The 15,516-nt window shown below is 58.8% G+C and overlaps 1 protein-coding gene across 1 annotated transcript; it reads left to right on the plus strand.

Annotated features, from left to right (window-relative positions):
* The first annotated feature begins 2,694 nt into the window (after positions 1-2,694).
* PYGM (glycogen phosphorylase, muscle associated) lies at positions 2,695-15,050 on the plus strand. Its single transcript, XM_045854786.1, has 20 exons — positions 2,695-3,241; positions 4,270-4,371; positions 4,465-4,543; positions 4,631-4,734; positions 5,105-5,236; positions 6,491-6,602; positions 6,708-6,790; positions 7,169-7,312; positions 7,652-7,744; positions 7,973-8,119; positions 8,262-8,425; positions 8,916-9,030; positions 9,541-9,642; positions 9,953-10,100; positions 10,405-10,463; positions 10,593-10,734; positions 11,173-11,380; positions 14,096-14,230; positions 14,440-14,506; positions 14,628-15,050. The coding sequence occupies exons 1-20, from the start codon at positions 2,999-3,001 to the stop codon at positions 14,775-14,777; spliced, it is 2,529 nt and encodes an 842-aa protein (XP_045710742.1). The 5' UTR covers positions 2,695-2,998; the 3' UTR covers positions 14,778-15,050.
* Positions 15,051-15,516: the final 466 nt, after the last annotated feature.

The raw sequence follows: 15,516 nt of genomic DNA on the forward strand, positions 1-15,516 counted from the left end.
AAACAGCCTTGAGCGAGTTCAGCTCTTCGGAGCTAACGTGTGCTTTCAGTATCCCTTAAAATACATGCACATGTAACACTAGGGAGCGACGAAGAAACAGAGAACCTAGCGCAGGAGAAATAGGGCAGTTTGAACCTTCCACACGCCCTGCTGGGTTGGGACAGCAAAGGGGAAAGAGCTCGGAAAGAGCTGGGAGTCACTGGCACAACAAAAGACTGAAAGAACCCACGGGAAAAAAACGAGTAAAAAGTGCGTCTGTTCCCAGTAGAAACAGGATATGCCCCAGTTCGGCGAGTGCCTTGAGTGCAGAGGATGGATGAGAACTGAATTGATAAGCAGGGAGAGGAGAGGGCCTCTGGCCAACTGCTGGAAAAGGACTGAATGAATTAACTTGGGGAGCTGGGTAAAAAGACGGGAGTGGTTTGTGAGGATCAGGTCCTTAGTGGCAGGAGAAGAGTCTTACAGGCAATTAGGGGCCAGTGCAAAGATATGTGGGACCAAAGTGTGCAGCCCCCATTGGGGTGTGAGGTGACAGCTGTGTAACTGGCGCCTTGCCCAGGGATGACTGCTAAGGGGCCTCCTGAGCTCTGCTGGGCCCAGCCCTCCATGGAGAGCACAGGCCGGGCTGCCGGGCCCAGGGGCCTGGTGGAAGGTGGGGTGAAGGCGCTCGGATGCACGGCCCAGGAGGCTGAAGATGGAAGCTGTGAAGGGACCAGAGGGCCACTAGGCTCTTTTATATATATATATATAAAAGACTTTCAGCCCTGACTGGTATGGCTCAGTGGATTAAGTGCGGGCCTGCAAATCAAAGGGTCACTGCTTCGATTCCCAGTCAGGGCGCATGCCTGGGTTGCGGGCCAGGTCCCCCATAAGTGGCACACTAGAGGCAATCACACATTGATGTTTCTCTACCTCTCACCTTCCCTCCCCCTTTAAAATAAATAAATAAATAAAATTTTTTTTTAAAAGGACTTTCGCTCTGGCTGGGGTAGCTCAGTTGATTGAGCGCGGGCTGCGAACGAGGCGGGCTGCGAACGAGGCATTGCAGGTTCAATTCCCAGTCAGGGCACATGCAGGCCATGGATGCAGGCCATGGCCCCCATCAACCACACATTGATGTCTCTCTCTCTCTCTCTCCCTCTCTCTTTTTCTCCCTCCCTCTCTAAAAATAAATAAATAAAATCTTAAAGAAAAAAACTTTCAAAAGAAGACAGGTCTTTCCTTTCAGACCTTTTCCCTCCACGGTGAAGCATGATGCTGTGGAAGACCGGCACAGGAAGGCTTTCTTGGGGCATGGGCAGAGCGGGGCTTGGGGACCAGAAAGCCTGGGTGGGACTTGACTTTGGCCCCCACACGGAGCTGTAATTACCAGACTGGGCCTGCTGTGGTTCAGAAAGTCTTAAGGGAAAAACTTGGCCACCCCCAAACCAGCCCCTCAGTAGCATTCTGCAGTTGTCTGGGCCTCTGACCTTCAGTCCTCAGACCAGAACTCCAAGTTCCTCCCTCCACCCGCCCACCACCCCAGGAGGCCCAGGCAGCCTTTGAAATAGCACAAGACCTTGGGCTGGGCTCTCTTTTCTTGAAGAAAAAAGCAGGATCCGAAGTTGGCCTTCAGAAGACTTGGACATTTCATTTGAGTCCAAGGCTCAGAAAGGGAAAGCAACCTGCCTCAGGTCACACAGCAAAACAGGGGTGGAGCCAGGCCCTGGGCTGGCAGTGAAGGGGCAGCCAAAGCCTCCAAAGGAACATGAAGGGTATAAAGTTCTGGGGTGCAGGGGCTCCCATTGTATAGGTGAGGTTGTAGCTGTGAACCCTGGACCACTAAGTCCCTGTCCAGTGGTAGTGCCAGGTGGGAGGAGTGAGTGGGAGAAGGTTTCCAATCACCTGGCAGCTGCCTTGCAGGAAGACCTAATACTTTCCGCCAATGTTCTGGCAGGGGTGTATGCATATGCTTCAGTTCCTCCTACCCCTGTGGGCCTGCAGGACTACAGTTCCCAGGAGCCCCTGCTGCGGCCTGTTGGGCCCCTAGCCAAAGTTGGCCTGTAATCTGACCGTCCCTCTCAAAAGGTCACTTCAGAACTCCTTGAGGGACAGCAACAGGGGGAGCTCAGAGCAGATCAGTTTGGGTGGGGGTGGGGTGGGGGTAGCGGCCCTGCCTCAGGTAACATTCCCCTATTCCACCCCCTGAAACTCAGGGTCCCGGTGTCCCTTTTCTCAAGTCACCCAGTGTCCTCCACCAGCTGCACTCTTCTGTTTGGGGCAAAAGGACCCTCAGTCCTGGCCCTTCAGCCTGCAAGGGGGTGGGAGTCCTGTCCACTTTTGCCCCAACATGTGGCCTTCCCCCCAGAGTGCAGCTAACGAGAGCCCCCCAGTGCAGCCACTGGGGAAACCTCAGCAGGGGCCGTTCGGCCTGCGGTCTGCAGTCTCTCTGGGCAAATGTCTAAAGGAAACCAAGCTGCTCTGATGAAGGCCGGGTCTCCCGACACCTGCCCACTTGACAGCCCCCTCAGACTCGCCTGCTTGAGAGCCCACGATCCAGCCCGCCTTTATTTATAACCCAGGAAAAGGGCCAAATCAAGGCAACTCTCAAGCCAAAGGCGCAGTCATCAGCTCCAGCAAGCTTCAGCCTCTCGAGCCAGCGCTCCACCTGCTGTATTTTGTTTCTGTCCCCGCTGCAGAGGGCAGGGGCAGAGACGGAAGACAGAGAGCCCCGGTGTGCGAGGCCTGGAGGCCCTGGGCAGAGCAGGGCTGTGAATGAGCCAGCCGGAGCCCTGCTCTCCCTGTCTCTCTCTTCTCCTCCCCTCCTCCCGAAATAGCTCCTGGGCTGCCGGGCCAAGACCCTCCCATCGCCGGGGGAGGCGGGGCGTGCTGCCCAGAGTCCAGCTTTAAATCACCAGGCGCCTGGGGATTTCCACTCCCTGGCTGGAGGCACCACGCAGGCCTGCCGTCCGCGCATCCACCACCACCACTGGTCAGCCCGGCCCACCCTCCTGCAGCCATGTCCCGGCCCCTGTCAGACCAGGAGAAGAGAAAGCAAATCAGTGTGCGCGGCCTGGCCGGCGTGGAGAATGTGACCGACCTGAAGAAGAACTTCAACCGGCACCTGCATTTCACACTCGTAAAGGACCGCAATGTGGCCACCCCTCGAGACTACTACTTCGCGCTGGCCCACACTGTGCGCGACCACCTCGTGGGCCGCTGGATCCGCACGCAGCAGCACTACTATGAGAAGGACCCCAAGGTGCTGACTGGGGCAGCCAGGGCAAGGAAATGGGCTGGGGGCCCTGCCGGGGGTGCTGGGAGATCTTGATCCTTCCTGGGGTCAGTTTCCTGTGGCAGAATAAATGGTCAGTCCAAATTCCTGAGGTCGGAGGATCCAGGGGTCTTAGGTGCTCTGGGTGCTGGGGCAGCCCAGGAAGAGGGACCTGAGGCGGGGCCAGGTCAGGGGGCTCAGTTCAGGTGGGCTGGTTGCAAAGGCCCAGCATGCACTCGGAGAGTAGAGGGGCCCCTGGGGCAGGGCCAGGAAGGCCCCAGAGGCCGGGGTTGGACCTGAATTGGGGGACCTGAGGAGCGCAACACTGCGTCATCGCGTGTGTGTGTGTGTGTGTGTGTGTGGTGTGCCTGTGTGGCAGGTGGGGCGCAGCTGGGACCGTCGGGGCAGTGGGATCAAGTGTCTTTTGGGGTCAGCGGTAAATGTCAGCAACCTGACACTCCTGGGCAGCGGTGGGGGAGATCTGACCCAGGCAACTGGGAGCCCAGGCCCCATCAACATCCTGGGTCCCGGTGCCTCGCCGGCCCTTTCTTGGGGCCGAGGCTTGAGGGCCAAGGGTGGCTGTGCACTGGGAGGACGGGAGGGGCTGACTCTAGCTGCGAGTCATTGCATGACCTTGAGCAAATGACGTGTGCTCTCTCTCGGCTTGGCTTTCCCGTTCAGGAAGCACTTGGAGGTGTTTCTGACTCCCTGCCAGGCTGTCGGGAGGCTTGTTGGGATGGAAGGGGTCTCCGCCTCTCCCAAGCACCTCCACACCCCAAGTAGATATGGCCAGCCCCATTTTCCGGATGAGGAAACAGGCTCAGAAAAGGAAAGTGATTTGTCCAAAGGCAGAGGAGGAAATGCTGGGATCAGAACCTTCGCGGCTGGGTCCCAAAGCCTGAAACAGTGCGGGGTGGGGAATGGGGCAGGAGGTGCGAGAGGCCCAGGCCCAGCGGGGCCTTCCTGATGCTGGTTGGCAGCCCTGAGCCCTCCCCCTGCACACCTGTCTCTCGCAGAGGATCTACTACCTGTCTCTGGAGTTCTACATGGGCCGGACACTGCAAAACACCATGGTGAACCTGGCCTTGGAGAACGCCTGTGATGAGGCCGTCTACCAGGTGTGGGGGCTGGGTGTGAGGCAAGCCTTAGGGGTGGGGGCATTTTCCTGCTGGCTGGCGGCCCTGACTGCTGCCGCGCCCTGTCCCCTCTAGCTGGGCCTGGACATGGAGGAGCTGGAGGAAATCGAGGAAGATGCGGGGCTGGGCAATGGGGGCCTGGGCCGGCTGGCAGGTGAGTGGGGGGGGTGGCAGGGCGCGGGGTAGATGGACGGTTCTTGGGTGCCGGGCCCCGGACACTGACCTCCCCGCACACCCCTAGCCTGCTTTCTGGACTCTATGGCAACACTGGGCCTGGCCGCCTATGGTTACGGGATCCGCTATGAGTTTGGGATTTTTAACCAGAAGATCTGCGGGGGCTGGCAGGTGAGCAACCCTGGGCCCCGACTTTGTGGGGAGCCGGGAATTGGGGGGAGGGACTCCCATTTGGTTTTCTGTCTCTGGGTAGACCAGAACTAAGCCCAGTCTTGATGAAAAGCATCCTTGCCCCTGACTCCAAAGCCAGCCGGTTGCTCCTGAAGCAGGTGGTGCACACCTGTGGCATCTCTTGAACTCTCATACCTGTTCCATGTCCCATCGGATATCCCCCCAGCCCAGGGCCCATCCCAGAGCCCTTGATTGACACCCCGTATAGGGCACGCCAGGGCCACGACTCCTGCCCCGCTTAGTGCCTGCAGTGGGGTGAGTCTGGGTCTGATGCTGCCTTCCTTTCTCCCCTGATCTGCCCGGAGCTCAGATGGAGGAGGCTGATGACTGGCTTCGCTATGGCAACCCCTGGGAGAAGGCCCGGCCCGAGTTCACGCTGCCCGTGCACTTCTATGGCCGAGTGGAGCATACCAGCCAGGGGGCCAAGTGGGTGGACACACAGGTGAAGACAAAGCCGGGGAATGGGGGAGGGCCCAGCGAGGGGGAGGGGGAGGAGGCGGCTCCTAGAGGAAACGGGGATACAGGGAAAGAGCCTGAGGCTACTGGACCCAGGGCCTTTGACCGCGGAGGACACCAAGGCTCAGAGAGGTTAGGCCAGTTAACCGAGGCCACACAGCTGGAGGCTGGAGACAGTAGGGTCACAAGGGAGCTAGGCCAAGTGCAGAGCCGAGGAGGAGGAGGAGAAAGGCTGCACGGTCCACCAGGGCCCCGCCCCCGACTGTGCCCCGCTTTACCCCGCAAGACCCATCAGAAACTAATCAAGGCGACCTGACTCCCCACACGTCTGAACCTGGGGTGTGGCTGGAGACGGAGCAGCAGGCCAGGAAGAGGCAGAGGGGAGCGAACGAAAGCCTTGAGAGGAGGGGATGGACTTGTTCCAGGTCACAGAGCAAGTGAGAGGGAGCCCTAGAGCCAGGCCTGGTGCCTGGATTCCAGCTCGGCCCGGCCCCTGGCTGCGGCTGCAGGCCGCCGGCCTCCAGAGCGCTGCGCTGCGCAGAAGCCTCCGGGCCTTCAGGACTGGGCATCCATTCCGCTGTCGTCCACGCTAGGGTCCAGCAGGGGCTCTGGCCGCCCCTCTGGCTCTCCGCTCTTGGGCCTGTGCCCTCCTTCTCTGAGCTGCAGCTTCCACTGGACTCCGGCTGGGGCTCCTTCGCACTGCGGAGGGCGGAGCGGCTACGCCCCCGCCCCGTGGTGGCGACAGCTGTTGGCGGCAGTCACTGGTCACTGCTAATTAGCCCTGTGGTCAACCGGGCGTAAGCTCCTTGGGTGGGCTTGACCTCTGTGACTCCTCCAGCCAGGCCCTGGGTCCCCCAGTCCTTTCCTGAGCCCGGAGTGTCCTCCAAGTTGCGCTCGGGCCTGGTGGGCCCGCTCACTCTGGTCCCTGCAGAGCGGCCACAGGTAGAACATCAGCTTGGCCCCTGGGCCCGTCACTGCCTCCTCCTCCCATGACCCTTCCACCAGCCTGGCCAGGCCGGCTGGGGTGGAGGTGATCCTGGGGCCGTCCTCTCTTTACGGATCAGGGCCAGGGAGGTTGAGGGGTTTGCTTGAGGTCACCCAGAGCTGGGACCAGACCCTAGAGGTTGGGAGCTGGCGGAGTGCAGGGACGAAGCCCAGAGCCCCAGCTCTCGGGGCCGCGCAGGTGAGACACGGCAGGTGCCCAGCTCCTGACGCCACGTCGCGCCGTCCACCCCTGCAGGTGGTGCTGGCCATGCCATACGACACGCCCGTGCCCGGCTACCGCAACAACATCGTCAACACCATGCGCCTGTGGTCCGCCAAGGCCCCCAACGACTTCAACCTCAAGGACTGTGAGTTCGGCCACGCCCCCTGAGCAGTCAGCAGCCCCGCCCCCCACCCTGCCCCACGCTGGGCCCGAGGCTGACCCTGACCCTGACCCCCCTTCTGTCTCCCAGTCAACATTGGTGGCTACATCCAGGCTGTGCTGGACCGTAACCTGGCTGAAAACATCTCTCGTGTCCTGTACCCCAACGACAACGTATGTCCCACCCCCCCGGGCTGCCGGCAGGAGGCCTGTGTGCCTGAGAGAGGGCGGGGGAGGGGACAGGACATGTGGCTGGTCCCTGCGTGTCCTGTTTGTCCCCCCGGTTAAGTGGGAGGATGGCTGAGTCCCGGGGCACAGCAGGTTTTGGTGGGCACCGTGGAGAAGCTGTTCCCTGGTCCTTATATGTCCTGCTTCTGACACTGTCACTGTTGCCACTTGTTGGTGGGGGAAAGACCCCTGAATCCTAGACTGGGGGGGCAGTTCAGGACTCACGGGTCTCGGCGTCTATGGGGTCCCTCCCGGCCACACACGCGGTCCTGTTAGCCTGTGACCTCACCACCTTGACTCTGCTCCGCCTTCCACCGCCCCCAGTTCTTCGAGGGGAAGGAGCTGCGGCTGAAGCAGGAGTACTTCGTGGTGGCCGCCACGCTGCAGGACATCATCCGTCGCTTCAAGTCCTCCAAGTTCGGCTGCCGGGACGCCGTGCGCACGAGCTTTGACGCCTTCCCGGATAAGGTACCGGGCCGCAGCCAGGGCTGCCCTGTCCACCTGCCGTAAGGTGTGCCACGCTCCTCCCTCCAGCCCCCCGCCCGCCCGCCCATTTTATAGATGAGCAGGTGGAGGCTGGTGGCTGGGTGTGCATGTGAGAGTGACCTGCTCTGGATCCTCAATCCACAGAACCGGGGCTCCCTCCTGCTGCTCCCCCAAAGCTGCTCCCATGGGAGCCTCTACCCCTAGCTCAGCCCCAGAACCACACTGGGCCCCTGGAGGGGACTCTGAACGGGGCAAAGGACAGCGGCCTTCGCCTTGGTGCGGAGCCCAGACTGACTCTCTGCCTGTCCCCCTGGCCAACAGGTGGCCATCCAGCTCAATGACACCCACCCCTCGCTGGCCATCCCAGAGCTGATGAGGATTCTGGTGGACCTGGAGCGGCTGGACTGGGACAAGGTGGGCTTCCAGACCCTAACCTTCTCTGCCTCAGGGTTCCCTTCCCAGGCTGGGGAGTGAAAGACGTGAGTGGGGCCCCCACCAAACAGATGGCGGCGGGAGGCCTGGAGGGTGGGTGTCCTGGAACCTGGCCCCGCAGTGGCAGGGCGGGGCTACTGGCCGCACGGTGCGTGTGGGAGGCCCCAGGGCTTAGGCCCAGGGGGTCCTGATTCTTCATTCCTCCGCCAGGCGTGGAACTTGACCGTGAGGACCTGCGCCTACACCAACCACACGGTGCTGCCCGAGGCCCTGGAGCGCTGGCCGGTGCACCTCATGGAGACGCTGCTGCCGCGGCATCTCCAGATCATCTATGAGATCAACCAGCGCTTCCTTAACGTGAGCGGAGGAGGCGCGGGCAGCGTGGGGCCCGCGACTCTGACGACTCTGACGTGGAGGGCTCTGGGGGCGGGGTTCTGAGGGGAGGGGGCCGGGCACTCGGTTCCTGCATCCGGTCCTAGCTCTGGGTTCTCCGGCACAGCGGGTGGCCGCCGCGTTCCCGGGGGATGTAGACCGGCTGCGGCGCATGTCCCTTGTGGAGGAGGGCGCGGTGAAGCGCATCAACATGGCGCACCTGTGCATCGCCGGGTCTCACGCCGTCAATGGCGTGGCTCGCATCCACTCCGAGATCCTCAAGAAGACCATGTGAGCCCCCGAGTCTCCGGCTAGGCCCGCCCCCTCACTGCACAGCACAACTGGCCCTTCCGCAGGCGGCGGCGCTGTAGCAAGCAGGGTCCAGTCCTGTCCCCTGGCAACGCCCCCCACCCCAACACACAGCAGCACCCCTTACCTACAGGCCTCTTTCATTAAGAAACCAGGATAGGGCCCTGTCTGCTGTGGCTCAGTGGATTGAGGGCCAGCCTGCAAACCAAAAGGTCGCCGGTTCAATTCCTAGTCAGAGCACATGCCTGGCTTGGGTGCCAGGTCCCCAGTTAGGGTGTGTGAGTGGCAACTGATCAGTGTTTCTCTTGCACATTGATGCTTCTCTCCCTCTTTCGCCCTCCCTTCCCCTCTCTAAAAATAAATAAATCTTAAAAAAAAAAAAAAAGAAAAGAAACCAGGATAGGGACCCCGGAAGGAGTCCTTCATCTCACAGGGGTGAGTGGTGACCCCCCACCCCAACTCCATTTTGCAGCTTCAAGGACTTCTATGAGCTGGAGCCTCATAAGTTCCAGAATAAAACCAATGGCATCACCCCTCGGCGCTGGCTGGTTATGTGTAACCCTGGGCTGGCAGAGGTCATTGCTGAGGTGAGAGGTCACAGTATGGCCAGTAGGGGTCAGCGCATGTCACTTGGGGGATCAGCTGGGTATGGTCGTGTAGGCATTCACTACAGGTGCCCAGTGGAGAGCTGAACGCTTTGTTGCATCTTGTTCCTAAGCCTTGGGTGCACTGGAGGGAGGGAAACTGTTCCCTGCTTGCCTGAGGGTGCCCTGTGGGCTGTAGAGGCCCTGCTATGAAGGCCAGCCTGGAGGAGTTTAACTGAGGGGGTCATCAATAGGTTACATCTGAAGTGAGACTGGAGGGGGACAGAGAGCGAGGCTGGGCTGTGAGGTCAGGGCCTGTATGGGGAAAAGGCCAGGGGAAGGCCCGCTGGGGTCAGCTCAAGTCCGGGTGGGGCGGAAGATGCCCATTTGCAGGTCACGCCCCAGCTGGGAAGCTGGACCGGGAGGAGCTGCATGGCACTCAGCCAACCCCCCGGAAAGGGACCTCTCTGTCAGAGGAGGGGGGTGGGCCTGCTGAGAGCCATCTTCCCACAGCGCATCGGGGAGGATTACATCTCCGATCTGGACCAGCTGCGTAAACTGCTCTCCTACGTGGACGACGAAGCCTTTATCCGGGACGTGGCCAAAGTGAAGCAGGTGAGGGGCACTGCAACCTGGGACCCCCGTGCCAGGCCTGCGGTGGAGACCCCTGGTAGCCCCAATAGGCTCCCGTCTCCTGCAGCCTCAGGCCACTGGTGGCAGTTGTGTGGAGTCCGTGGTGGGAAAGCATCATCGGACCTCGCTGGAAGAGTGCTGACATTGATTAGCAATGTCTGCCCCGGTGTAGGCGTGGATGAAGGTGGCATGCGAGCCCTGTGTCCCCTCCCTCCCTGGGAAAGAAACGAGACTGTAGGATCGCCTGAGGCTGCGGCCTGTTGGTGAGCTCTCCCCTCTCCCCTGCCTGCAGGAAAACAAGCTGAAGTTCTCTGCTTATCTAGAGAAGGAGTACAAAGTCCGCATCAACCCCAACTCCCTCTTCGACGTCCAGGTGAAGCGGATTCATGAATACAAACGCCAGCTCCTCAACTGCCTGCACATCATCACCATGTACAACCGTGAGTGGCAGGGACCCGCTCCGTCACCTGGTTCTCTCCAGCGTACTGCATGCTCCCGAGTCAGCAGCAGCTCCCTTAGCCTCGGGACAACTCTTGGGACATAGAATTCTCCCCGTCCTATTTTACAGATGGGCAAACTGAGGCTCAGAGAGGGGGAAGGGACACAGATAGGAGGTCGCATAGCAAGTGATTGCCCAAGTCAGGCCTCCTGTCTCCCAGCCTGGTCCCTGGCCGGATGGGCACCGTCAGGAGCTACTGCCCAGCGGGAAAACCCGGTCCGCTTCATGCGTCTTCTTCTCCACAGGCATCAGGAAGGACCCCAATAAGTTTGTCGTGCCTCGCACCGTGATGATTGGGGGAAAGGTGAGGAGCCGGGCCACAGACCATGGCTCTGGTCTTTTGCTGCCCAGGTTGAGGTCAGCCTTGGCTGGGTGGTTGCAGGATGGGGGTAGGGGGCTGGGTCACAGAGCTGACTCCAGACTGCCCCCACAGGCTGCCCCTGGGTACCACATGGCCAAGATGATCATTAAACTCATCACATCCATTGGGGATGTGGTCAACCACGACCCGGTGGTGGGAGACCGGCTCCGCGTGATCTTCCTGGAGAACTACAGAGTCTCACTGGCCGAGAAAGGTGGGGTGCCACCTGTGGGGACCCTAGGGATGCTCTAATTGGCTCGGTGCCCAGAAGAGGTATTAGTCACCTCTCCCGGAGGTGCTTGCACTTTAAAGAACAATCTGGAAAGGGCAATACTTGAACCATGAGGCTGTCCCCCTGATGGTGGAGTTTCTGGCAGCGCAGGTGATATTTACAGAGGAGGGGGGCCTTGCTGGCGTTTGTCCAGTCACACGATGCAGCAGGGTGGGGAGTCCAGGTTAGACCCCAGAGGCTCAACAGTCACCGAGAAGGTGGGGGATGAGTTAGACACAGCTGTTGGAGCGTGGAGGGCTGCGGCAGGTGTGGGGGTGTGCTCTAAGTCTGGCTATGCCCAGGGCCAGCCTACCTCCAGCACCCCAGCTGGGGCGGGGCTTTCCCCAGAGCTGATGGTGTCCTCCTGCCGCCGCCCCACAGTGATCCCAGCCGCTGACCTCTCCGAGCAGATCTCCACCGCGGGCACCGAGGCCTCGGGCACCGGTAACATGAAGTTCATGCTCAACGGGGCCCTGACCATTGGCACCATGGACGGGGCCAACGTGGAGATGGCGGAAGAGGCAGGGGAGGAGAATTTCTTCATCTTCGGCATGCGGGAGGAGGACGTGGAGAAGCTTGACCAGAGAGGGTATGGGAGTCAAAGGCCCTTAAGTTCCCATCCATCTGTGGGCAGGAGGCCCCAAGGTGCGGCCACTGGAGGGTGGGACTGGGAGCGAGGGGCGTGCCCAGAAAGGCTAGTGCAGGCTGCACACGCTCTTGGTTACGCCGTCAGAATTCTGGAAAACCTTTGAGGTAACTTACAGAAAAAAGTTTACTAACATGGGAAAAGGAAGAAGTAACACAGAACTGAATGAAAAGGAAGAGAAAATTATATCAGTCCTAAAAGAGAATATTATTTGTGGAATTGGAAGCAAGCTTAAATTCTTAGCTCCCTGGCAGTCATGGTGAAAAGGGAAATAGGAATGTAATAGTTAATTGTGCTTGTGGCCAGAAACTCAGTTATTTAGAGGAGATATTTCTCTAGCATTATAGGTTTTTTTGTTTGTTTGTTAAAGATTTTATTTATATTGCCCTGGCTGGCGTAGCTCAGTGGATTGAGTGCGGGCTGCGAACCGAAGCATGGTAGGTTCGATTCCCAGTCAGGGCACATGCATGGGCTGCAGGCCACGGCCCCCAGCAACCACACACTGATGTTTCTCTCTTTCTCTCTTTCTCCCTCCCTTCCCTCTCTAAAAATAAATAAATAAAATCTTAAAAAAAAAGAAAAGAAAAAGGATATTGTAAACTTAAAAAAAAGATTTTATTTATATTTATATTTAGAGGGGAGGGAGGGAGAAAGAGAGGGAGAGAAACATCAGTGTGTGGTTGCCTCTCACATGGCCCCTACTGAGGACCTGGCCTGCAACCCAGGCGTGTGCCCTGACTAGGAATCGAACCCACGACCCTATGGTTCAGAGGCCACGCTCAATCCACTGAGCCACATCAGCCAGGGCGCACTATGTTTTTTTAAGATTTATTTTTAAATGTGATTTTTTTCTTATGAAAGCAATAATGCTCATTAATGGGGAAAAAATACAAACCCATAAGAAATAAAATAATTGTCACACATAATTTCATCACCCAGAGTCAAAGTCACAGGTTTTTCTTTTTTTTTTTTTTAACTCTTTAAAAAGATTTTATGTATTTATTTTTAGAGAGGGGAAGGGAGGGAGCAAGAGAGGGATAGAAACATCTCTGTGTGGTTGCCTCTCCTGTGCTCCCGACTTGGGACCTGGCCTGCAGCCCAGGCCTGTGCCCTGACTGGGACTTGAACCAGCAGCCCCTTGGTTCACAGGCCGGGGCTCAGCCCACTGAGCCACACCAGCCAGGGCTAAAGTCACAGTTTTCTTTTTCTACATATATTTATATATGTGTGTATGTATATATATGTATATATGGTTTTTAGAAGTTGGGGGTCCTGGATGTACAATTTTGAGTCCTGGTATCTTACTTAACATTGGAGAGGTATTTTCCATGTCATTAGTCTTCAGAAACAGTTAAGTGCTTGTAGTTATCGGGACAGTGCTCCTTCCTATGGATGAGCTCTAACTCATCTAACCACCCACACGGTTGGACATTAAAGTTCGTCCCCCTGGTGCTATAAATACCACTGTAATGACCAGCCTTTTACGTCTCTGTCCACATCTCTGATCATTTCTTTAAGATAATTATTAGAAGGGAGTATTTCTGAGTCAGAAAGTACACGTTCTTAAGGCTCTTGATGCCTATTGCCCAGTTGTTTTGTGGACAGTTGGTAGCAGGTCACACCCCCACCAACAGCTCATAAGAGCTGGCATTCGACATCGCGGGGAAGTTCTCCTGTGAAGCCCGACTAGGCAGTTCAGACCGGGTCCTCCGGACAGGAGGGAGACGTGGAATATTCTGAGCGATGTTCAGCTCTAGGCTCCAGAAGGACAATTTTGGCCACGGGATGGAGACTGGACTGGAGGGGGCGCAGTGCAGGCGGGGCACCAGTCTAGGGGCTCACCCCTTACTGCTGGGACCATCACTTGCAGCGGGCCGGTGTTGCGGATGGGGAATGGGGACACTGCTGAGGAGGTGGCCTTGGCCTCTGGCTGGAAGAGGGGAGGGAAGACGTGAGAGTGGCCTTGGGAGCGGTTTTCAATCCGGGTGTTCGAGAGGCGGGTTGTGCTGCTTCAGAAAGTGCAACGCGGGGAGAAAGCGGGCGCCGGGCGCAGCGGCGAGCTTGCTGAGTTTGAGGATACGCCTTAGGCCCTGGCTGGTGTGGCTCGGTGGATTGAGTGCTGACCTGCGAACCAAAGGATTGCAGGTTCGATTCCCAGTCACGGCACATGCCTAGGTGGTGGGCCAAGTCCCCAGTGGGGGGCACACAAGAGGCAACCACACATTGATGTTTCTCCCCCACTCTTTCTCCCTCTCTCCCCCTCTGTCTTAAAATAAATTTTAAAAATTTTTTAAAAAAGAGGATACTCTTTAGGGCGTACCTGTCAACTCCTTGTAGAGCCTGAAGGTGAGGTCACGTTTGGACTCGGGACAGTGGGGCAGGAAGCCAGGCCCTGAGCAAACACACTGGGCAGGTGGTGGTGTGTGGGCTCTGTCGCTCCCGCCCCCCGCCGCCACCAGGCCTCGGTTTCCTCATCCTCATCAACAGGGACAAACAGCTGAGCCCAGAAGGGAAAGGGCCTCTAGGGAAGGACCTCCAGGGGCAGCCGCAGGGAGGGCAGAAGCAGGCTGCCCCTGGGGCTTAGGATTTCTGGGCTTGTCCTTGGAGGAAGAGCCAGGCCCCCCTTTCCTGGGTGCTGACCGCGGCTCCGCCCCGCAGGTACAATGCCCAGGAGTACTACGACCGGATTCCCGAGCTTCGGCAGATCATCGAGCAGCTCAGCAGCGGCTTCTTCTCCCCCAAACAGCCTGACCTCTTCAAGGACATCGTCAACATGCTCATGCACCACGACCGGTGAGCCACGCCACGCGGGGAATCGGGCAGGTGGGGCTGCTGGGCTGTTCAGGGTGGGGCGTGTTCGGGAGGCTGGACAGGGGTCCTGGGCAGCTGGGACTGGCTACCTTGGAGGCAGCTTCCCTCTCCAGGTCCCCAGAAGTCCAGCAGGACAGGATGGGTGTGGCCCTTGACCTCATGGAGCTCCCCGCCTGTCCACTGCCCTCCAGGTTTAAAGTCTTTGCGGATTATGAAGACTATATTAAATGTCAGGAGAAAGTCAGCGAGCTGTTCAAGGTAAGGAGGGGTCCTGGGCCAGGGGCTGGCAGGGCTCTGGTGGCCCTGGCTGGGCTGGGGTGGGGTGGAAGTGGGGACCCCCACCTGCAGGATGAACCCAGAATTCCCTTTCAACCTGCAGAACCCAAGAGAGTGGACGCGGATGGTGATCCGGAACATAGCCACGTCCGGCAAGTTCTCCAGTGACCGCACCATTGCCCAGTACGCCCGGGAGATCTGGGGCGTCGAGCCCTCCCGCCAGCCCCTGCCTGCCCCTGATGAGACGATCTGAGCCTCCAGACCCGAGCCCAGACCTGCCGCTGTGTCTGGGTGCAAGCCCTTGGTCCAGCCCCGGCTCCTCATCCAGAGGGTGGGGTCCTGGAGTTAGATCCCTAAGCCTCTTCCTGAAACACTCATTTGCCCCCAGCCTTGAAGTCACAGCGTCCGGTGTGGCTGAGGACACTGCTCCCATCTTGTCTTCAGTCTTCCTGCTCCCTCCTATTTATGGGTCTGACCAACGGCACCCACCCCCCAATAAATTGATTCTCCTTGGGAGCCTCCTTAACTTCTCTGTCGGGAAATATTTTTAGCTCAGGCGGGCACAATAGCAGCTGCGCAGTCACCGTGGCTTACCCCCACCCGCGGCAGGTGCGTCCCCGCGGAAGGGGGCAGCAGCCCATGGACACAGAGCCCGGGACTCTCCGGCCCCCTTTCCGACGTCACCCTCCACGCCTCTCTTCCCAATGCTGTGTCCATACTAGGTCAGCAGCCTGCCAGGCTGGCCGGGGGCGGGGCGTCCGCTAGGGTGGGGCCCAGAAGGGCTGGGAGCCGGGACTTGGATTCGGGGACTACTGAGGATCCACAGTGTCCGGGGAGGAATCAGGGAGGGGGAGGGGCCTGTGGAAGGTTGGCGCCTTCTTGGCTCCGCCCTCAGCCCCGCCCCACTGCGGCGTTTTAAGGGTCTCTAAGCAGGTGGCTCTGCTTCAACAAAAGTCAGGGGAGTGTTTGGGTGGGGGACGTTCATAGACGGT

This window comes from Phyllostomus hastatus, unplaced genomic scaffold (genome assembly GCF_019186645.2).
Source record: "Phyllostomus hastatus isolate PE091 unplaced genomic scaffold, TTU_PhHast_1.1 phas_scaffold_11, whole genome shotgun sequence".
NCBI lineage: Eukaryota > Metazoa > Chordata > Mammalia > Chiroptera > Phyllostomidae > Phyllostomus > Phyllostomus hastatus.